This window comes from Amphiura filiformis, chromosome 11 (assembly GCF_039555335.1).
Source record: "Amphiura filiformis chromosome 11, Afil_fr2py, whole genome shotgun sequence".
Taxonomy (NCBI): Eukaryota; Metazoa; Echinodermata; class Ophiuroidea; order Amphilepidida; family Amphiuridae; genus Amphiura; species Amphiura filiformis.
Window position 1 is genome coordinate 8,533,926 of NC_092638.1, and position 23,280 is coordinate 8,557,205.

Genomic DNA, 23,280 nt, shown 5'->3' on the forward strand with positions numbered 1-23,280 from the left:
TAATAATAATAATAGTAATAATAATAATAAAAATAATTTTTTGGGCGTCAAAGTAGATTATAGTTTGTATGGTAAAATTTTTCAAAAAAAAACACCATACAGGCGGACGTTGGGCCGGGACGTTGGGCTTGATTTGGGCGCAAGATGTGGCAGCTTTGCTTGTGGCAACATTCATAGCCAATTTGTAAACAAATGGGCGGATCTCTTGAAATGCACAGTTAGGAAACCAGGCTGAAACCAGAAACATTGTGTAGCAAAAATGAGCGTCAAAGTATTTTATGACATTATGTCACAGCCAGCTAGAGCTGTTATACTATTTTGTCGAGCAAATAAAAAGTTTATACCATTCACGCCAAATCCAATAGCTTTAAGAAAATGTAAGTGAACTAACAGTTCGTGCATGTGAGTGTCGAATTCTGCATACTTGTCCAGCGTTATGCATTGTTTAATCATATCATGTAAGCTTTATTGTCATGATCGTATAGCATGCAGCTACGTGGTTCTTTTTAATCTTTTTTAATCTGACTACACAACAACCATGGTAGCCTATAGGCATTTCCGTATACGCAGAAGTGCTTGGTACTGGTGGTTGTACTAGTCAAAGGCTTCCTCATCACCAAAAATCCCAAATGCAAACAAGAAGCAAAGCAGGCATGCAAATCAATCATGCAAAAAAAAAGAGTAAACTGAGAACTTTGCTCATCAACTGTGACACAATTACAAATAAAGGTCCTGATTTGCAAGCCATGATAGATACCCACAATCCTGACATCATAGTGGGCACTGAGTCGAAGCTTGATGGTTCTATTTTGAGTTCTGAGATCACTCCACCTGGTTTTAACATGGTTAGGAAAGATAGGACCAAGCATGGTGGTGGAATTTTTATAATGGTAAAAGACCATCTGATTTTCACTGAAATGACCGTGCAAAGTGTTACCAATGCGGAACTTTTGTGGATCAACATTACCATTCAAGGATTGAAACCGCTTGTGATAGGGTCTTACTATCGACCCCCAGAATCCAGTCCTGATCTGTTAAAACAGCTTGATGCCTCCCTGGCAGAGATCCAATCCAAGTTCAAGTCTGCCATTATTATCATCCAAGGTGACTTCAATTTGGGCGGTATTGACTGGGTTAACAACATAGTCAAGCCATACGCAAAAGAATCCACTAAATGCCAATTTCTCCTGAATATTTGCAATGAATATAACTTGGAGCAGCTAGTTTCTGAACCTACGAGAATTAGAGATCGGGCGAAAAGTATATTGGATTTAATATTGACATCTCATACAAACTCTATTAAAAACACCAAGGTTGTTGTAGGTATCAGCGATCATGAGGCTGTTGTAAGCGATGTTGATTTACATCCCACAATCAACAAGAAACGACCGAGAAGAATCTTCATTTACAGCAAGGGAGATGCAGAAGGCATGCGATTTGACTTCAAAGCGTTTCATGATCATTTCTTCAGTGAACATTCTCAAAACACCACAGATGAGAATTGGCTTCTGCTGAAGAACTTTATCTTGCAATCAATGGAGAAACATATCCCAAGTAAGATCTCTAGATCTAGTGCCAACCAGCCTTGGATTACTCCTCCTATCAAACGGATGATCAGAAAGAAGGCGAGAATGTACAAAAAAGCAAAAACATCCAATTCCAGAACTGATTGGGATCAGTTCAAGACTTTCAGAAAGACTGTGCAGAAAAAGATCCGTGCATCATACTGGTCCTATACAAACCGTATGTTGAATGATCCTGAAGATAAACATAACAAACAGTTCTGGCGCTTTATCAAAGCCAAACGTCAAGACAGTACTGGCACATCGCCTCTGACAAACAACGGTAGGACAGTCACTGACAGCAAGGGAAAAGCCAACATCTTAAATACACAATTCAAGTCAGTTTTTACTTCTGAACATCTGACCAATCTGCCATCAATGGGTGAATCTCCTTTCCCAGAAGTCCAAAACATCAAGGTTACAGTGGAAGGTGTTTATAAACAGCTGAAAGGGATTAATGTTACCAAGGCAACAGGCCCAGACTCAATTCCAGCGCGGATCCTGAAAGAGATGGCTGAGGAAATATCGCCAATACTTGCCGCCATCTTTCAGCAGTCACTTGATAGTGGTGAGATCCCTCATGACTGGCAGATCGCAAACATAGCCCCCATATACAAGAAAGGTGATCGCAGTGTTGCATCTAATTACAGACCAGTATCGCTTACCTCTATATCATGTAAGATACTTGAACATATCATCTTTAGCCAAGTGATGGGCCATTATGACACTCATAACATCTTAATTGATAGCCAACATGGTTTTCGTCCTGGCCGCTCCTGCGAATCGCAACTCATCATCACTGCTCATGACTTTGCTAAAGCCCTTGATGAAAGAAAACAAGTTGATTCCATCATCCTTGACTTTTCCAAGGCCTTTGACCTTGTTCCGCACCAAAGACTCCTCCTTAAACTACATCACTATGGAGTTCGTGGCTCTCTTTTGAAGTGGTTCACCAACTTCCTCACCAAAAGATCCCAACGAGTTGTCGTGGACGGCGAAGCATCGGAGTGGACAGATGTTCTATCTGGAGTGCCCCAAGGCACAGTTTTGGGACCACTTTTATTTCTCACCTTCATTAATGACATATCAGATTCCATCTCATCATCCATTCGTCTATTCGCTGATGATTGCTTGTTGTATCGGCCTATCAACACTGAGGATGACTGCAGAATTCTACAGAAAGACCTAGATTTGCTGTATGCATGGACAAGAAAATGGCAGATGAGGTTTAACTCAGACAAGTGCCATGTGATGCAAGTCTCCCACCGTATCAACAACATCAGTTTTGATTACCACCTTGGCGAAGACGCTTTGACATCCGTAGATGAACATCCTTACCTGGGATTGACCTTCACATCTAAGCTATCCTGGAAGACTCACATCTCAAACATCACCCTCAAAGCCAACCGGATGCTAGGACTCATCAAGAGGAATCTGAAACACTGCCACCCAAAATTAAAAGAAAAGGCATACATCTCCTTGTCAGGCCCCATCTGGAATATTGCTCCACTGTATGGAATCCCCATCATCAAACTACCATCAACCAGGTTGAAGCCATCCAGAGGAGAGCTGCCAGATTTGTACAGAATGTGTACCAGCGTACTGAGAGTGTAACAGCATTACTCCAGAACCTACAATGGGCCTCACTTCAATCCAGAAGGGAATCAGCCATCAAGATCATGATGTACAAGATCAGTAACAATCTCATCGCCATTGACAAAGACCTGTACCTAAACCAGATGGTCAACACCAGACTCAGATCTTACCATCCAGCCAGATACCAACTGCTCACCACACACTCCACCAAAGACATCTACAAATTCTCCTTCATGCCAACAGCAGTACGGCTTTGGAATGCTCTCCCTCCAGACGTCATAATAGCTCCATCATTGGACGTCTTCAGGGCTCGTGTCTCTGCCAGCTAGCTCCGCGGAGGTAGTTTTTACTTGCACCTGTAAGATAGCGCACAACCTTTCACCAGCTTCACATGCACTTAAGTTTTCACCTCAGCCTCACATCCAGAAGTGGACTTTGCTGAGTATCAGTGTAGATGTAGATGTAGATGTCACGATTATCGCACTTTCAGTTTCCCACGCGTTTGAACGGGAATTGGATTGCATACTTTTTCGATGTCTAGTGAGCACATTTTTCAATATTTTGAGAAAATGATGTCAAATTTTCTATTCTGTATTGTTTGGTAATAATGTCTTTTGCCAATAGTATGTTTAAAGTTGTAATTTTGTGTTTTTGATCGCAAAGATCGGATATTTTCGTTCGATTCGAATTCTGAACCCTTTCGCAAGGGTGCCGATTTCGCAGAACTTTGACGATAATTTTGCCTTTTGGACACTAAAATGCTTTCGATCCTTAATTTTGTTTCAACCGAGTCTTAAATTAGCAAGCACAATACTGGTTGGTACCACTTTTATATACATTGATGAAATTTTAAAGATTTTTTTCAAGTTTCTAACCGGCGCTAATCGTTAAGTGTGTATTTCCCATTGACATCCAAAATGGCATAAGCCAGTCCTCAATATACATAGGTACGGCGTATATAGGACTGGCAAGCGAGTCTAGGTTGTACTGGCCAACACTCCTGGCTGGAGTCAGACGGTCAGGGTAGTGTCTGCGCTTGCATGCTTGTAGTGTCGCCATGCAATGGAAATTTGAATCTAGGAAGTCATGACATGCTAGCTCGTTCACGTAGCGGTTCTGTTGTCCCACTGGCCTACAACACGTAGATTGCCTGGCGATCGGAGTGTCAGAAAACATATTTATGTAGGTTTCCTTGACCAGGCTGTCCAATCTGTTATTTTAAATTTCTATGTAAATATGTATTGTGTTTGGGCCCCGGTCTAGGCGAATTTGGCTGACTAGCAAATGTGTTAACTAAAGTTTGCCTCTCATACCTATTTACGGGTCAGTGCTAGCCTTGTTGTGATTTTGTGGTTTTGATCGCAAAGATCAGGTATTTTTATTCCCGATTCAAATTCTGCACCCTTTGGCTTTGCAAAATCTCACACACTGTCACGCATCATTAAAATACATCCCCCCCCCCTTTTTAGATACTTTGAGTTGCATGCTCTGGTGTGGGATCAAAAATGAAGAATTGTAGTTGGCAAACGATAATTCCGTCCCGCTATATGTATGATGTATCATGTACAGTATCTCATGTTACATCTTCTCCCCTCACGCCAAGCAAGTTGACAGTCCTGGTGTGGTGGGAAGGCAGGCATAGAGATGGGGTAAGGGTAGCTAGGTAAGATTATGTAGTGGTTTGAGAACTATCTTTTCCCAGAAAGTTTACAATTTTATGGAGGAGGGGGGTATTAAGTTGAATACAAGTATTACTTATAACATAAAATAAACATTAATAGATCAATATATCTTTTAATTCTTTGCAGTTGAACAACAAACTGAAGAATACGCCCAAATCAACCCTATGAAGAAAGTGCCAGCTATTGTTGATGGCAACTTTAAGCTTACTGAAAGGTAAGTACGTAATTTTCTTGATGGTCGTGAAAGGAATTATAACCTAGAGATATTTTACCAGAAAAAAATACTAATTCACTGCACATATCAGCAACATTTTACTGATGATATAGCTTTAAATCAGCTCTTTTCAAATTTTAAAAGTTTTATAAGTGCTATAGATAGAAAACTGATATATTGAACTGATAACCTTGTTTGAATGTCTGATGCTCCCAGTGGGCTGGTCAGCGGGCTATCGCCACTGAATTCTGTATTGATTCACATTAAAGTACATCTCATGCATTTGTGGTGCCATATGTCAGTAGTTTCGGACAGGACTTATAAGTATCCGGTGAATCCGGTCCAGTGTTTGCCAGAATTCAGTTCCAAGATATTTCATTAGCCTAGTACATTTTCAAATGCAATTAATGATGAATTGAAACTCCTATGTGATTGATCTCATAAATTTCAACACATTTAGTCCATGATATGGGTTGGTACCTTGGGTTTCATGTCCGCATGCTACGGACGATCATTAGCCAACTAATTGTTGTTACTTTTTTGCACAGCTTGGTACCTTTCTCCTGTGATTGATCTCATGTACAGAAGAACAATGACTTAAATACCGGGACAAAATTGTCAAAACATTATAACTACATCTTTCTTTGGCTGGGTTTTAGGCCACAATTGTCCTCATTTTAGCATTAAATTTGCATTTTTTCCACTTTATGCACATTTGCCACAGTAAAGTCAATTTAATTGTGGGTCAATAGGACAATTTGGACATTTTACCCCCCCCCCCCCATTTGGTGGCCCCAGAACGAATGCCTGTGCTTGTTGTCAGACATTGCCTTCTGATTTCACGTATGTATTTATTCAGAAATGGCTGGACCTGGGATGTCCCATTTCATACATTGATACACCTGAAAGTAATGAAATGAATGATGCCAGTGTAGCAAGGGTGGTGTCGGAGCTCAAGTGCATCATTATGTTTGATAATGAACATGCTATGATATGTTGTGAAAGTTACAACATAATATGGACATGGATGTGAGTTGATGCCCTGTACTATCAATTATCACTCTTGTGTATGCATGGTCAGGTAATATCCTAGCATTATCAGCAGAGATTTCTTCAAAATAAACAGGGATGTAACTTTTCTGGGTTTTTTTAAATGGATTCCCGGGTTTTTTTCCCGGATCCGAAATCTGGATTTTCCCGGGATTTTTTTTTTTTTACATTTCGAAGTGGATTATGATATTTCATCATAAAAAGAGCAAAAAAAAAATAGTGGGGTGATACCCTGATAGCCTATTCCCCATTCCCTAGCGTTCGTTAAAAAGATAGTGCTCCAATCAAGCGTTCGGCTTACCGCTTCACTCACACTGTTCCAGGTTTTTTTTCTACAGCTACTTACATCCCTGAATAAAGTATTTTGATCTAAACACATCAAAAGAAATAAGCCCCCCTCTGAAACTTTCGTCATAACATCGTAAAGTAAACCTTTGTACCAATAAATCTTACTTAGAAATAATTATATGATTGTTTACTAAGTGTTTTGTAAAAATGAAAGATGTCCATGACTTCATGGCTGAATGAACCCAAATTGAAGACAAAAACTGCCCTTTCCAAAAGTCACAAAGTAGGCACATGCTTGTTAACTGCAATGCGTACTGGGACAAGGAATGGAACTGGCCATCTTACAACTCACTGTGCTAAACTCTGCACCAAGGGGATTTGCATGGCTGAATGATCAAGAATCGATACACATTACAGTAAATGTTCACTTGGTGAGGATTTTAAACTCCACTCAAACACTTTTTTTCCATTAGTAATAAGCCATGAATCAACTTTTGTGACAAGCTTAGGCCTACTTTGTGACTTTTGAAAAGGGCAGTTTTTGCCTTGAAGTCATGGAAATCTCTCATTTTCACACAGCACTTAGTAAACAGTCATATAATTATTTCAAAGTTAGTTTTATTGGTACAAAACGAAACCTTACAATGTTATGACGACATGCTCAGAGGGGGACTTATTTCTTTTGATGTGTTTATTACTTCATTGTCTGCATGTCTAGTCAACCACTTGAATTTACCAAATTCTTTCTTTCTCATTTACTACCCAGTGTGGCAATATTGAAGTATTTATGTGATAAATACAATGTTCCTGATCACTGGTACCCTAAGGATCTTGAAAGGAGAGCTAAAGTAGATGAGTACATGGGTTGGCAACATATCAACACAAGAATGAACTGTGCAAAAGTTTTTGTGTATGAGGTAAGCATATGAGATGTGTGGCAATATTGAAGTATTTATGTGATAAATACAATGTTCCTAATCACTGGTACCCTAAGGACCTTGAAAGGAGAGCTAAAGTAGATGAGTATATGGGTTGGCAACATATCAACACAAGAATGAACTGTGCTAAAGTTTTTGTGTATGAGGTAAGCATATGTGATGTGATCAAGCAAAATTAGTTGGAACTCAGAAATATTAAATTTTCAGTTTCTTATAGGATATAGTAAAAAGCATTTACAAATTTGGATTTTGCAGAAAACAATTGAAATTGAACAACCAGTTCCAAAGATATCAGCACTTAAAGAGTGTCCAAAGCAACAGCAAACTAAAGGAAATAATGACTTTGTATGGCTATATCTCAAAATCAATATTTCTGAGTTCTGACTGATGTTGCTTGATCGCATCACACATGGGTTTGCAGTTTCAGTTGAAATCCATACACCATATGGAAGATAGGCCCTTAATCTTCCACACAGGGTTTGTGAATTTCAAATGGGGTTACCTGTGAATATTGGTGACTCGGATCCATTCTACCTCTTCCATAGGTGTGCATGGATTTCAACTGGAAGAGTCCAATATCTCAATACCATGATTATGAACTTTGCCAAACATAAAACTTGACAAATACAAATTGAAGTTTGTATACAAAACTTAACCATTCAATGTGCCATAATACAGTCGTATTATTGGATTAAACTTGCTGTGTGATTGGACGTACCCCAATATATTTTACATGCAAGTAGCAGGCGGAGCAGCTATGGCTTGTAATGATGAATTTTATCATCCAAAAGTGACAAATTTCATAAAAAACTTTGTAATTCAATAGCATCAAAACCTACCACGTGTCATCAGTCGGTAAGAACCTGTACTGACTGCATTCATTTTAATTTGGCATATCTTTCCACACAGAGTTTGCAACACTTCAAAATTTCATTCTTGAACAATTTCATTTTGGAATATTGGAATCAACTGTTAACTAACACTGTTAGTTCTTTTTGTGCATTTCCGAGAAAAAAGAAGGTATTAGACTCACATTTTTAGTGATGTTTCATCACTACAGTAGTGGTTTCATCAGACTGTCAACCCATCACATCTGACTTTTTCCTTTTACAGGTGTCAGGAACCGCTGTAGAGGGCATGATGAGTTGGCCAATAAAAGATATTATTAAGTAAATAGGGCCCCTCGTCCTTTATTTCTTCAATTGGGAGGACTCAAAAGCTGACACTAGATAGCTGAAAGAAGCCATCTGGATACACCGAAAAGGACAAGGGGCCTCAATATCGTTTGCCAACTCATTACGCTCTCTACGGCGTTCCTGTTGCCTTTAAAAGGTAACAGTTGGATGTGATGGGTTGCCAGTCTGATAACCACTAGTGTGGTGGTGAAACCAGGCCTTATATTAAGTATGCCTAGATCAGGAGCTAAAATGAACTTCTGGTCCCAAAGATGGCTCCTGGTCCTATAGTTTGTAGTGTAAAATACTAGATACACCAAGAGCCAAAACTAGGTAACCATATGGAGTAAAAAAAGCCTGAGTGCTTGCTTAATATAAGAGCTTATAAGCCTCACCAAAAATGTGAGTCTAAAACTTAGAATTGTACAAAAAGAACTATGTTAACATCAATTTTTATCATTTACACCTAACAAAATTCTTCTCTATCAAATTTCAAAACAAAATGACCAAAATGGGAGATAAGCCTTTGCTGCAGTGAGCCCTCAACATGTCACTCAATCTGTTTCAGGTCCTTTTACCCAAAGCTACCGGATCAGAGATGGACCCAGGAAAGTTATCTACAGCTATTGGTGAGATGGAAGAAACATTAACAAATCTAGAAAACATTTTCCTGAAAGACAAACCATATCTATGTGGCAATGATATCAGTATTGCTGATTTACTTGGAGTATGTGAGGTAAGGGAAACACTAGTGTTCCTATAATTTGTTTCACTTCGAGTTGGGTACCGTAGTGATGTATGTGTGTGTTTCACTGGTTACAGAATCAAATTGTGGGTGCTGACCTAATCCCTATTCTCTTGGTCGGGCTGACGTCACAAAGGGGAAATAGCCTTGTAAAACCACTGTACTCATCTGCAGTTCCCCTTTCTCGAGCTGGTTGCTATGCGTGCGCTTGTGCAAAGGTGACAATGTTCCCGGATGTCCGACTGAGTGAATTCCAGAAAAATACAGCACTGACTTTTTGGGATTGAACAAAATATTATGAAGTTCTTCCAAATGAAACATACAAAACAACAATCCTAATCATTCATTTAGTGCTAATTTGAGATAAAAAAAAGTTCACTATTTTACTAATTTATTGAAAAAAGAGCCACAAATATGCATTTTTGGCATGTTTTCTGACAATTGAGTCACAAAAATCAAAATCTTGGAATAAGTCTATGCAATCAAAATCTTGAGTATATGTTGCAATTTTACTCTAATTTTCATTTTTTGTGTTTAATTAAATGATTGGTTGTAAGAATGGTTTCATTCATTTATTCATTTATTTTTTTTTTTTTTTCACTCATCAAATAGCAAATATACATAGGATACATACAAAATCATAATACAAGTGAGAGTGAAGGAATCACAGGAAAGGCCAAGAAGAGGCCTGAAAGTCTGTGATCCCTTGATTGGTTAATTCATCATTAGACATGGCAGCAGATTGTCATTTCAATGAAGAAGCAACAGTAAGCTGTCATATCTTGATATGAATTAACCTAAATACATGAAAAATAACAGTAAACAATAGTAAATAAGAAAATGCACAACAATAAGTAATATAAAATATAAATATCCAATGTGGTCACATAAATCAGATACAATAGGAATTAACAGTAACTTTGCATGAGATGTTTTTTAAATACATGGCGGAATTGATTTATCGATGATGAACTTTTAATACTGTTATCAACATTATTCCATAACTTAGTAGCTGCATATTTAATAGATTTTTCACAGAAAGCTCTTTTGATAAATGGAAGCCTCAGACGATCTTTATATCTGGTATTCAAGTCATGGATCTTAGACTGTTTTACAAATAAATCATCAAAAACACTCGGTAAAAGTCCATTATCATGTTTGTACATAAATAAACCAAGTTCAAATGTATACATATCCCTGACACTTAAAGTATTATACCTAATCAGTAAGGGATTTGTGCTACTTCTATAATCACTTGCACTTATAATACTGAAGTGCCCTCTTTTGAATTTTTAAAAGATCATTTATGTATGATGAACATGCACATCCCCAAGCTAAGATACCATAATTGATATACGGTAATATCAAAGAGCAATACAATGTATATAACGCCTCATGTGGGAGGAAGTTTTTAATTTATTAATGATACCGACATTTCTTGAACATGTTTTTTACAATATTATCAATATGTTCTTTCCAAGTGATATTCTGGTCAATTTGTAGACCTAGAAACTTAGTGCTTGGCACTTTTTCAAGCGGTGTTCTTGAGTGCCTGTCAGAGTCAAGAAACAATTGCAAATTGTACTCAGGTTTTGTGTTCTTCTTGGTACCGAGTAACATATAATTCGTTTTTTAGCATTGACAGATAATTTATTTACCTGGAACCATCTATTCACATTAATAAGCTCTTTGTTGAAGACCTCCTCAATAACATTAAACTGATTGTGAGAGTAAAATAAATTGGTGTCATCAGCAAATGAAATCACATCAAGTGACTCAGTAATTAAGTGAATATCGTTAACATATATAATGAAAAGTAGTGGACCCAGTATTGAACCTTGAGGCACACCGCATAAGTAAGATTTTGCTGTTGAGATGGAACACCATTATAATAAACATATTGTTTTCTATTACTCAAATAATCTTCAAACCATCTGTGTGTAATACCTCTAAAACCATAGTGATAGAGTTTATCAAGCAATATTGTATGGTCTATAGTATCAAATGCTTTTGATAAATCTAAAAACACACCAGCTGTAAAATTGTCATTGTCAACAGCTTCAGTAATTTTGTTAACCAAGTCAATCACTGCCATATATGTGCTGTGGTTTTTTCTAAAACCATACTGACGTTTATATAAAATGCGATGGTGATCTAAATATGACATGCATCTGTTAAATACAAGCCGTTCCAGAATCTTTGAGAAAATTGGTAAAACAGATACTGGGCGATAATTTGAAAACAAATCATTATCATCCTTCTTATACAGTGGAATTACCTTCGCTACTTTAAAACTGTCAGGTATTTTACCAGTACAAATAGACTCGTTAAAAATTATCTGAAGTGGTTTTACTATCATTGGAGCAACTTTTTTATTATAAATGAACCAAGTCCATCATACCCTGGACTTTTGTTGGAGTCCAATCCATTGATTATTTTTAGGATTTCGTGCTCAGTGATAGGTGTAAAAAACATGCTGTTGTTATGACTGATCTTACTCTTTGACAGATAATGCGAATAATCAATACCTGGAATACATTCAATTGATGAAGCCAAATTTGGACCTATGTTAACAAAGTAATCATTAAAGCCATTTGCAATGTCATTTGGATCTGTGTATACTTTATCATTATCACGAAATTTGGTGGTGAAGTTTGAACTTTTGTTTTTATTCAGTATATTTTTAAGTATTTTCCAGGTGTTCCTCATATTGTTTCTGTATTTATTTAGTTTATTTGTAAAGTAACTTTTTTTGGCTTTCCTGAGGAGTGAGTTTAATTTATTTCTGTATATTTTATACCGATCTTGCCTGGCAGTCGTCATCGATGTTTCAAAAAAGATTTATACAATTTATTTTTATGGTTAATTGATTTTAAGAGTCCTTTTGTTATCCATGGAGAATGTGGTTCTTGATTATTTTTACGATTAATTTTTTTATTAGTTATGCATTCATCATACAAGTCATTGAATTTAGTTATGAAATTAGTATACATTGTATCCACCTCTTCAGTTAGAACATCATTCCAATTAATTAATGAAAGTCTTTTTAATAACAAATTTATATTATCATCCGTAACTTGTCTTTTATATTCAGTTTGAGTTTTACTAGGTGTAGCATTATTTCCATCTATTTTTATATTAGTGTTAGTAAAAATGGGAAAATGATCACTGATATCTACTACAAAGATTCCAGATTGGTGATTGGCACAACAATTATTCGTAATAATATTGTCAATAATAGTTGCAGATGTTCTGGTAATACGAGTTGGTTTATCAATTGTTGGGTAAAAACCATAAGAATAGATTGTGCTCAAGTAATCACTAATATGTTTATTGCTCTTTTCTTTAAGCAAATCAATATTATAATCACCCAAGAGATAGCTGATTTTGTTCTCAGCTGAGCTGAGTTTGTTTAGAACATAATCAAACTCAGAGTTAAAAAGCTCAATACTATTTCCTGATGTTGGTGGTCTATAGATTACTCCCACAATGATGTTCTTACTCTTTTCATTGTCAATTTCAACAAAGAATGATTCAAATGATGATGAATGAATTTCATTTAAATCAGATCTGATCTTATATTTGATATCATTACTCACATACATACCTACACCTCCTTTGCGCATACCTTCTCTGTTTTTATAAACAAATTTATAACCAGGAAGCTTATAGTATTCAGGTGGGGTACATTTAAAGTATGTTTCGGTCACAGCAATTATTGAGAAACGATGTTTACATACTTGCAATAGTGATTTCAATTCATCAAAATTTTTGTTCATGCTATTGATGTTCAACTGGAACATTGATAAACCATTATTAACCAAGTTGTTATTTACATTTGTGTTCAAGCTGTCAGATGTAAAGTACTTACAAACATAATCTATGTACTAGCCGCATTAAAATCATCATCTTGACGAAGTGGATTAAAGCAGAGGTGATCAAAACTATTAGTGATATCAATATCCACTTGATCATGTTCACCAATTGAATCAAAGCCTTGAATAGCATTATTGAAGTCATCATCATTATTGAAATGATTGAATGGGAAGCTTGCTCGAATGATACATTCCCTACAATTCCAATTATTTGAAGCAAAGCCTTGGCTACCACTTCTTATACATACATCATGCGCAAAGCAGTTACATATTATACAAGAAAAACTCACATCATTTATATTAACACAGTTGGAACAAATAATACAAGAATTGTGTGCACTTGTCATAAGAAAAAAATATACAGATACTATTGTTTCACCAAAAATGTTACAAAAAAAATAAAACACCAATCAATATTAAAGTACAACAAAAAGTAAATTTTGTGGAGACATCTTTTTGTCTCCGACAAGCAAATTATAATTTAAACAATAATAATTAACCAAGAATGAATTAAAACAGTATGGTAACTCAATATGGGTATAGTAAGTATCAGGAAATTAAATAAGTAACAACAAAATTTAAAAAATGATAAACAGAGAGCAATTGATTTCAGTTGTAAAGAGGCCATTCAAAATCCAATCCAGGTCACTGAGTTATAAAGTTAAAATGATGTTTTTTTTTTTTTAGATAATAATAACATAAAGGCCTATATAACACGTGCCATATTAGATTATCTTCAGCTCAGATGACAAAAGCAAAACAAGATATCCAATTATAGAATGAACTAATTATGAGCTTATTACACAAGACACCAGTAGCATTGGATTAAGTTATATTGACAAAAAACGACTTTGGTATGTGTATTGATGGTAATTACATATCATATTGCAAAACAAAATATAATTCAGATTAAAACAAAATTTTGTAAGGTAAGTATGCATGTTAAATGAAAATACACAATATACTTAGCATTATGCAAACAGCATAAAAAAAAAGAAGTGAGGGGAAGGGAATCTGAGATTGCAGCACTGTACTCCAAAGGTTAAAATTAGGATGCAAAACCAAAAGGAGATGATAATGGGATCATAACCAAAGTGAACTACTTTGTAGCACAGTGAAGCAAAATGTTTCCACGGAATGACAACGCTTCGGTCATCCGCGCTTTTATTGAAAAACTGTATTGCAAACAGGGTACCATAATAACAAAGAAACATATATAAATGTTAAATGAAAAGTAGAACAACAGTAGTTACTGATATCCAAACAATTACTATTATGGATTATCACTGAAGTGAAAGTGAAATACCAATATAATATAACAGAGGTAGCATGCATGTATAAAATGAAATTTTTTATCACAATTACATTTAAGTATTAAAATAGCTATTGATACCCATATAAACATGAGAAAAACATGAGAACAACATTAGTACCCAAAGAAAAAATATGGGAAGTTAATGATCGTGCTGTTCAACAAAATAGGAAATAAGGACAAGTCATTGATTCAAGCAGACAGGTCAAGTTAATAAGACAGGTCAGGTTATAAGAATGAAACATGCCTTTTCCAAAAATTAGAATGCATAAATTGAAATTAAACTTCGTACAAGTCTTTAGACTTGCTTGTCACAGCATGTGCAAATTTTTGGCCCATAATAATTCATAAATATTAGTGCTATATTTTTCTGGAATAGGGAGTAATCCCGGAGAAGAGCATTTTGTCGACATGACACGTACAACTGCGTAAAAGCACTGACATCACCACCAAACTCAAGATCAAAGGAAGCATATAGTGAACTATGACTAAGGTAACATGATTAACCCTCGCCCACAGGAATGTCGACTCAACTACAGACGACAAGTACCAAATTTTCTTTAAAAGTTGCAAAATTTCAGAATGGGAAAATGCTTTTTAATGCACAGAGGATAGTGATATTGTTGCTCTGACTAATGAGTACAAACAAGCCTGGGTATTGATGCAGTGATTCTTAAGATAACTCTTGATATTTTGAGAAAATATGCCAAAACTTGGAACTTTTTTATGTTGAAACCTATGGCCAGCATGCAATTGAAGCATTAAGGAAAGTGATGACAAGCTCATATACAGTTCAATTAAGAAATTCTGGCATTGGAAGGATGTCATCCAAATATGACCAAGTTACTGTACTAAGAAATGATGAAAAATATGATAGTAGAGAAAAACATATGAAGTTAGAAATTGAATCTTTAATCAGCCCAGGGGTAGGAGACTCTTTCTAGCCCTCCTTCCTCTTTGGTGCTGTCACTGTAATTCAGATGCATAAAGTCCATTGTCCTGTTTGAGCAATTCAATAACATACAGTTTGTCTCTCGATATATCCTGAAGAAATGCCCACTGTAGCATGTTTATGGGTAGTCTGCACTCTGCACACACAAAAAAGTTAATCTTTAATTGATGTACTGTTTCCAATGATTGGTGAACACATGCAGCCAGTAGTAGAAATAAGGCAACATTTTCAAGGGATATTCGGGCCCTTAGATTTGAAAGTCTATAGCCCTGGTTAATTTTAGGGGCCTGAAATCAAATTTGATTACAGGCCCTTTGGTTTGACAGTTGGGCTTTTGTCCGGAATCTATGTCTTGTTTCCGACACGGAACACAGCACAACCCCGACCAATGGGCTATTCCAGGTGAAACCCATCACCCCTCTAGAAGACACAACCTTAATCTCTCACACAATCAAGCATTTAGGTAGCCTCATTTGAAATTATGTGTGGAAGATTAAGGTCATGTCTTCCATAGGATGTGCACATGCATTGATTTCAAGTGCAATAGCCCATACATGCCCTTAGGTTTGACAATCTAATTTGGCTTTTTGCCCGAGGGTCCGTCTTCATTTCATGCATGGAAGACAGCACAACCTGAGCATTTTTTGTGTGAAGCTATCAGGCACTTACAACAGTTGGGAGAAATGGGAAAGGCTTCACAACCATATGTTTAACGCAAACTCAACTGCTACACTGAAACCCCGCACTAAATGACTCCAATTAACTCTGTTATAAACTTTGCTCTTTTATTTTGTATTTCCATTTACATTCAGGTGGAACAGGTTTCGGGAACTGGCCGTGATATTTCAGTAGCACATCCTCGTTTAGGAGCGTGGGTGCAACGAGTGAGACAACAGCTAAACCCAGATTTTGATGAAATCCATTCATTGGTCTATAAATTAAGAGATAGGAATAGGCCCAAATATGCCAAGTTGTAATGAGCTATTCAGTTTAAAATACTGCTGTCTTCCACAGAGGAAGTATGTGTTTTATTTTGAAACCCATACGGCCATATCCTCATCATTTTACCTATATCTTTTACAACTGCAGTATTTCAAATGAAAGTTACCCAATTCGCTGTAGAAGTAGTGTTGTAACAGGATTAATTACCATAGCAATGGGTTTACACTATTTTTTGTTGTATTGTCCTGCACTAGATGTTAAGCTGTTTCTCTACATTGCACATAGATTATCAAAGAACAGGGACAAAGACCTAGATTGTAATTCTATACAATTTTCACATCATGCTGATCACTCGTACCTGTAAGATTAGTGTCTTTGAAAGGAACGGTATTGTATTCAATCTATCATTGCACACATACACAGGTGATGAGTGCATCCTGAATATAGTGCAGGGCAATACATTCAAAAATAGTGTAAACCCATTGCTATGGATGGTAATTAATCCTGTTACATTACTACTTCTACCACAAATTGTCCATTGTATTTGAAACCCATACTCCCTTTGTGGAATAGACTTTAGCTGAATCGTCTGTGGGGGAGTATGGATTTCAAATGGAATAACCCAATGTGGACAATTGAGAAATTGCAATTTGTAATAAAAAAGCAACGTTTACCTTCACATGTACGCCAGGAACATTAATTTAAAACTAGTCACGGTGCATTTTGATGTGTATTCATAGTTAAAACAATAAACAGCTTAACTTAAAGATTTAAATTTTAATCTTATATTTTTGAATAGATGTTTGCTTTGGCGGGTGTTATACAAAACATCATTACAGTATTAACATGTTATTGACCTGTAGACTGCAAGTGCTGACAACTTGATACATACTCTAAGGCCCCTCAATGGACAAAAATAACAGTATAAAAAGACAAAGTGACAGATTACTCCAGAACCAAATGAAACAATTTATAGATCACTTGACATCATTGTTTATCAACAAAGGTGAGGACTGGTCTATCGATATGCTTGAACGAACCGCTACACTGTTCAATGGCCTTCTTGTACTCAGAAATGTGGTGGGCGATTCAAAATGCACATGCCCTGAGCAAACTACGATGTGTGTATGCACACTGCAGGGCAAAGAACAATGGAAATTGCCAAAATTCGCATGCATACTTACGGGCAATGATGTCACATGTCAAGTGGTCTATAGCAGTATCAATAATTGAATACCTGAGTGGAAGAAGGCCAACTCCAATTTTTTACAAAAATGAGTTAGACCCAGCATTTTATTGCCAGCAGACTGTTCTTCCTTGTGTGTGAAAAATTAGCCAAAATCCACTCTCGTGGAATAGTCTTCCACGTACACTTAATCATTGTTTTCATGGAAGAAAGGCCCAACTCCATGGAGTTGGGCCCTTCTTCCACAAATATGGTTAAAGAGGAATTTTGTTCATCCATGGAATCTGCTTTTCACTGCAATAAACTTTCTTGCTAACATATTACATGCTTTTACTTGTGCAATTAATGGAAAATGATCAAATATCTGTGGCTATTTATAACACATCGGCTTACGGAACTGGCACTTGCAGTATATTAGTGGAAGAAGGGCCCAACTCCAGCTCGTATTAAGACATCATATATAATATCAAATTTATGTACTATTGTATGTTCATGTATTAAAGGTCCCATGAAGATGAAATCATTCTGTCTATAAAACTTTTCCAAATATTAAGTTTTTTCTTAAAGGGGCATTTCGTGATCCACAGCCTCATCCCCCACTTTTCTCAAAAAAAGTTGAGATTTTTATATCACTGGAAACCTCTGGCTACATAATGTTTATGTACAAAATATTTCTTGCAGATTAATTCGTTTAGCAAAGATATCGTGAAATTTGAATTTCGTTCTGGTGCACCAGAACGAAATTACAACGCATTGTCTATGGAGCAGTGTAATACACATAATCATGTATAACTCATGAACATAAAATCGGAATCAACTGAAATTTTGGGAATAGGTTTTTTTTTCGTGGATATCTAATGAAAAATGACATAAATAGAGGATGCTAGGATCACGAAATACTCCTTTAATATCTCAAAAACAGTTTTGATGGAGTTGGGCCCTTCTTCCACTCAGGTATTCAATTGTATGTATTCCTTTTCTTGTTAATGCTGTGGATTTCTAATAAGCAAGTCAATGCAAGACCATAACTGGTGCCCAGTGGTTTGTTGTGGTCGAAACTAACAAATTACAATAAAAATATAGCATGTAGTGAAATAGAACCATCCTTCCTTAGGCGACAAAAAAGACCCACCCTATTTTACGAGTGAACAGACTTTTCAAGTAGGGTTGGGCGGTATTTTTTATTACTTTTTTTTTTATTTGAGGCTAAAATGACCCAAAAATATTACCAAAGCTTGAAAAATCTGGCAAAAATTTAATTTTTAAAAACATTTTCAAAAAAATTGTAAACACATTTTGAAAATGTTTTGAATTTTTTCAAAAACTTTCCAGTCAAAATCAATAAATTTTGAGCAAAAAATGACTGATTTTACATGATTTTAGCAAAACATTCTCCCAAAATGCAAAATCTGGGTCAGTCGGGCCAGTAAACAGTTGTTTTGTCGTTGTAGGGCCAACATTTCAATTTCAGTTAACAAATGGTAAAATCAAGTAGGAAACCATGTTGATAAGCTGCCATGTTTAAGATAGTGAAAGAGAATTGTGCTTAGAAAATCTTATTTTGGCGGACAATTTTGTAACGGAAAGACCATTGGGTGAACAAATTTTAATCTTTCTCTAGAGTAGCCAGTGCACATAAACGTTGAAAAAAACCAGTGCATCTGGCCGGATTCGAACCAGCGACCTTCGTAATTCTAGAACGATGCTCTAACCAACTGAGCTAGAGGCACGTTGGAGAAGAGCAGAAGATATATTTATAAATATAATGTAGTTCTGATGCGACGCACACCATTCGAACCTAATACTTATTTATATCTTCTGCTCTTCTCCAACATGCCTCTTTAGCATAGTTGGTTAGAGCATCATTCTAGAATCACGAAGGTCGCCGGTTAGAATCCGGCCAGATGCACTGGGTTTTTTTAACGTTTATGTGCACTGGCTACCCTGGGGAAAGATTAAAATGTGTTCATAAAAAATTGTATAATAATTGTATATGAATATTTTGCTAAATAAAGCAGCTGATGATTGAACTCAATTGATGTTAGGTGTGTTATTATTTTATATTATATGGATTTAATTTTTGGGTATGCAGGCCTTGCCGTCTAATTTTAAAGGTGAGTTGTTAATCACTGGCTAGCATGATGCTAGGCGAGTAGTCGAAATTGCACAAATACCACTAATTTGGGTATATGTTAATGCAGTGTGCACGTTAAAGAATGTCACAGGCTATTCGAAAAGAGCCCGAGCAGGGGATCATTAGGGCTGTCAACGTTTTGGAATTGCTTGACGTGAGACAGAGCCGTACCGGGATTTGTCGACTACAATGTTCATTTTGACACATGATTATTTGAGCTATGGCGTTCGAGAATCTGAAAAGCGGGGGGGAGGGTGTAGGGACAACAAATTATTTTGACGATGCGTGAAATTATACACATTTTCCAGCATTTTGTGTGAGATTTACTACCTAGAAGTGAGATTATTACTACCTTGACGTGAGAAAGTGAGCCAATGCGTGAGAGTTGACAGCCCTGGGATCATCCCGGTACTGTTGACTGCACTTCAAAAATACACTCATCTACCCTTTGCACTTATAAGGAAGAAGAAGAAGACATATAATCAAGTAGAACTTCGCTCTTAAAACGGTACTAGTATTCAGCTTGTGACTTTCTCAGCTTGGAGAGGGCACAGAATTGATTAAACGCTGATTCGGCTGATTTTGGGAGATTCACAGCGAGCGATATGTATTGTCTATGGTGAGTAGAAAATCGCTCACTAGAAATGGAGTTTGGGCGAGCGGTGGCAAGCGAGAGCGATCACTCGCCTCAAACGGCAAGGCCTGGGTATGCCAAAAGAAAATAGTTTGATTGTCCACAGATCACCTGCAAGGTCCCTCAGTTGTTTTATTTATCGTTTTATTTTTCAATGTTCATAGCCAAAACTTCGGTCAGATTTCTTGAAGCTTGGAGTGGTCAGGCTTCCAAGCCAGTAGGCTAGCCCTACCAATGCAGATTTATTTTATTGATTTATCATTCTTGGTGATGTCCCGGGGGGGCACTCCCACTTTGGAGGTGACGCGTATGTAGGGCTGTTAAGACCCCCTTTTCAGCGTCGCTGTCACACAAAGACCCCATATTTTTCACGAAGACATGCTCTGTCACCGGAAGACCCCCTATTTTTTTCATTTGATCTGTCACCCAAAGACCCTTGCAAGTTCAATTTGAACAGCAACTTTCATTTATCACTGATTTTTTTACTTATTTTGAAAAAACAAAGGAATTTGAAGCCATTTAGAACTAGAAATTCGATGTTTGAGGTTTTTGTGGTGCTGCTTCGGCTCTCACCCAAAGGTTCCATTTAAAAAAAGGTCATGTTCTCACCCAATGACCCCATATTTTTTACATTTTGCTCTCACTGAATGCCAAAAATCATGCTCTCACCCAATGACCCCATATTTTTTACATTTTGCTCTCACCGAATGCCCCTTACTGCAAAAGTGCCAACCGTACACCTATATCCATTAATGAAGTGCCCCCCGGTGATGTATGGCGTTTTAAAATTGTAAGCACTGGTATATAGGACTAATTAGGAAGCCTAACCACTAGCCATGCTTCGAGAAACCAGCCCTTATTATAGGCCTACTGTAAAGCATGAAATGTTTGTATGAAAATTTCGCCAGTGCAGTCGAATCGCGGAATTTTCATGCACACAATATTTTTTCTCCCTATAGACCTTTGGGTTCTCTCCAAAATGCCACATTTTAATGTCGTGAAAATATCATGCTTTACAGTACTAGTAAATTGGCTATGAATTAATCAGGTAATTGGATATATCTCAACTGTATACCACTTCATTCATACATGTAAAGTGTGAAGAAACTGTTAAAAAACTTTTAAGGATGGCAACAATGCATGTTTTTGGCTCTTTTTTTCCCAAGAAATTAGTAAAATAGTGAACTTTTTCTTTTATCTCCAGTTTGGACTACATGAATGATTAGGATTGAGCTATGTTTCATTTGGCAGAACTTGATATTATTTTTTTAATCCCAAAAAATTAGTGCTGTATTTTTCTGTAATGGGGAGTAGTTATTGCCAACCACTACAACATTTAAATGAATTAATCTATTTCAGCTAGGAATTTTGGGTAAAAGATTGTTTGACATTTTCATGCAACAGAAAATAATGGTTCACGCATAAAATGTAACCCTGTACTACAAGCATATTTCATAAAAATAAAAACATTTATTTGTAACATCTCATGCTTAATCCACATATATTTAACTGTTGATATTATTATTCATGTTACACCAATAATAGTATTACATACTATGCTTGGTATTCACAAACAAGGGAATAACTGAAGCCCTGGGTTACTATTAACTCCCTGAGCACTACCTGCCGATCTAACATTGCCTCTGATTGGTCAATTACATGATATCTTCACTTGAATCACCAATCAGAATGGAGCTTTGCAAATAATTCACCCTAATTTGTTTGTGTGGTGAATTTATTCTAACAATGTTGCTGATTGGTCCAATTGATAATGAAAACTTTGTTTTTGTTAATCGGCAGGTAGAATTCTCATGGGGTTAAATCATTTTGTTCTGTTGTGTCCAGAACCAGTAGACTTCATTAGATCAGAACAGACAGTGGCAGTGACAAAGGAACATCCTTGCCCTTTGCCCCAGTCTTGGGCTTCCTATCACTTAAAACACAACATCACAAACAAAATCACTTTTGTAGCCACAAATGCCAGCAGATATTTCCCACTGTTTGCACCATCTGGTTACACAACCAAGGACATCCTGCAATTTTTTGGTATTGAAAGAAATTGTCAACTTTGTCAACTTATCCATTGAAGTATTATGAAATTAGGCAGTTGGATCATTCCACTGACAATTCAAGGTGTTGAATTTGACACCATATCTTGAAGCAAGTACTTACATCTATGGATTCAGGGTGCCTCATTCTCTGCACACAGTTTGCAGAGCCAGTGATAAAAATACTAGTTTACATGTGATGTCATCTTTCAATCAAACAGAAAGAATTAGTTTACAGAGTTCGAGTTTCTGAATGTGGCGGTAAAACAATGTGCCTTGAAACATACAATCCGTCTCATAAGTTAGGTCTTGGTAATAGGAAAGTTTCTTTCCTCCATGTCCACAATGCCTAGAAAAGTTGTGTTTTGCTTGTAATTTTTCGCCATTTTTGTGCGATTCCTTTTCTCACATGAAGGCACCAGATGAACCAACCTTATGTGCTACTAACCAATCAAGAGCTGTGGGACGTTTGATTGACAGTGACGTCAGACGCAAACTAGTCTTCTTACTTTGGTCTCAGATTATAGTTCCCATAGTAAATATCAGCCTCTGAATACATGTGGTATTTTATGTGAAATCTCAAGTAACAAAACGTTTTGGTGGTTTTTTTCCTTAAATTCTTTTACAGAAACATGGTACTAATGCAAAATCTTCATTATGAGATGACTGCCTCCGAATACATCATACATCTCAACTGTTTTGATACTTTATTATAGGGTATTAGAACAAACATGGTTCATATAAATATTGATCATATACAATGTATATGGATAATTTAACAGGTACTGTACGTATTTGTTCCATTAGTTGCCCATGCCCCTATAAACACCCACCCTGCTACTTGACTACACACCAGGACTACAATATGTGAAGGATGTATCAATCATCTATACATAAAATCCATACTTTGGACCATTTTTACATATTCAATTATGTAAACAATATGA

General features: G+C 36.5%; 1 protein-coding gene and 1 non-coding gene across 2 annotated transcripts; one reads left to right on the forward strand and one right to left on the reverse strand.

Moving 5' to 3' along the window:
• Positions 1-202: 202 nt before the first annotated feature.
• On the forward strand, positions 203-17,067 carry LOC140164308 (glutathione S-transferase theta-1-like). Its single transcript, XM_072187581.1, has 5 exons — positions 203-377; positions 4,967-5,054; positions 7,159-7,309; positions 9,074-9,241; positions 16,202-17,067. Exons 1-5 carry the CDS (start codon positions 260-262, stop codon positions 16,364-16,366), a joined length of 690 nt encoding a protein of 229 aa, XP_072043682.1. The 5' UTR covers positions 203-259; the 3' UTR covers positions 16,367-17,067.
• Positions 17,068-19,173: 2,106 nt separating this feature from the next.
• Trnas-aga (transfer RNA serine (anticodon AGA)) lies at positions 19,174-19,245 on the reverse strand. The gene has a single exon. It is a non-coding gene; the product is annotated as a tRNA-Ser (tRNA).
• Positions 19,246-23,280: the final 4,035 nt, after the last annotated feature.

Bases quoted from the DNA above. Each gene is read 5' to 3' on its own strand.
- LOC140164308 (XM_072187581.1), top strand. From the start codon at position 260: ATGAGCGTCAAAGTATTTTATGACATTATGTCACAGCCAGCTAGAGCT. The intron at 378-4,966 runs GTAAGTGAACTA...AATTCTTTGCAG, and splicing joins TCCAATAGCTTTAAGAAAAT to TTGAACAACAAACTGAAGAA. The intron at 9,242-16,201 runs GTAAGGGAAACA...ATTTACATTCAG, and splicing joins ATTTACTTGGAGTATGTGAG to GTGGAACAGGTTTCGGGAAC.